The following is a 1,105-nucleotide window of genomic DNA, read 5'->3' as shown; positions in this document are numbered from 1 at the left end:
GGGTGGGGGGCAAGAAAAGACCCCCCCACATGACTCACTGCGAGCAGACAGAGACAAACCACCGTCCCCAGACACAACACAAGGCGGGCAGGAAACAGCATGGAAAAGCAAAACATCAACATTCCAAAGAGGAGGGGAGGGGGCCCCAGCCCCAGGAGCTGACAATCTACATATATCCCCCCAGGCAGCTGACATTCAGCAGCACAATGAGACCCTCACCACAGGAGCTTCCTATGTAAGAGTTTAAAAAGTTCCTGTCTCCGAAGTTTACAGTGGGACGTATAATGACACCCTGACCCCAGGAACTTACAATCTAGAGGTATAATGAGAACCTGTTCCCAGGAGCTTACAGTCTAGAGGTGTAATGATATCCTGACCCCAGGAACATACAGTCTAGAGGTATAATGAGACCCTGTCCCCAGGAGCATACAGTCCAATGTATATGAGACCCTGACCCCAGGAGCTTACAGTCTAGAGGTATAATGAGACCCTGACCCCAGGAGCTTACTGTCGAGGGGTATAATGAGACCCTGATCCCTGGAAGTTACAGTCCAATGTATAATGAGACCCTGACCCAGGAGCTTACAGTCTAGAGGTATAATGAGATCCTTACCCCAGAAGTGTACAATCTAGAGGTATAATAAGACCCTGACCCCAGGAGCATACAGTCCAATGTATAATGAGACCCTGACCCCAGGAGCTTACAGTCTAGAGGTATAATGAGATCCTTACCCAGAAGTGTACAATCTAGAGGTATAATAAGACCCTGACCCCAGAGCTTACAGTCCAATGTATAATGAGATCCTGACCCCGGGAGCTTACAATCCAATGTATAATGAGACCCTGACCCCAGGAGCTTACAGTCTAGGGGTATAATAAGACCCCTGACCCCAGGAGCTTACAGTCCAATGTATAATGAGATCCTGACCCCAGGAGCTTACAGTCTATAGGTATAATGATATCCTGACCCCAGGAGCTACAGTCTAGGGGTATAATGAGACCCTGACCCCAGGAACTTACAGTCCAATGTATAATGAGACCCTGACCCCAGGAGCTTACAGTCTAGAGGTATAATGAGATCCTTACCCCAGAAGTGTACAGTCTA

General features: G+C 48.4%; 1 protein-coding gene across 1 annotated transcript in view; it reads right to left on the bottom strand.

The window, feature by feature from the left end:
* LOC141116745 (mothers against decapentaplegic homolog 4-like) overlaps nucleotides 1-283 on the bottom strand; it is an 11,031-nt gene extending 10,748 nt beyond the window's left edge. Inside the window, 1 exon segment of the mRNA XM_073609143.1 lies at nucleotides 39-283. Coding sequence (XP_073465244.1) covers nucleotides 39-195 — 157 coding nt within the window. The 5' untranslated portion in view covers nucleotides 196-283.
* Between the last annotated feature and the right edge of the window lie 822 nt (nucleotides 284-1,105).

The sequence above is a fragment of the Aquarana catesbeiana genome, linkage group LG13 (assembly GCF_042186555.1).
Source record: "Aquarana catesbeiana isolate 2022-GZ linkage group LG13, ASM4218655v1, whole genome shotgun sequence".
NCBI classification, from domain to species: domain Eukaryota; kingdom Metazoa; phylum Chordata; class Amphibia; order Anura; family Ranidae; genus Aquarana; species Aquarana catesbeiana.
The sequence above is the reverse complement of the archived record's forward strand: the minus strand, read 5'-3'. Positions and strand labels throughout refer to the sequence as shown.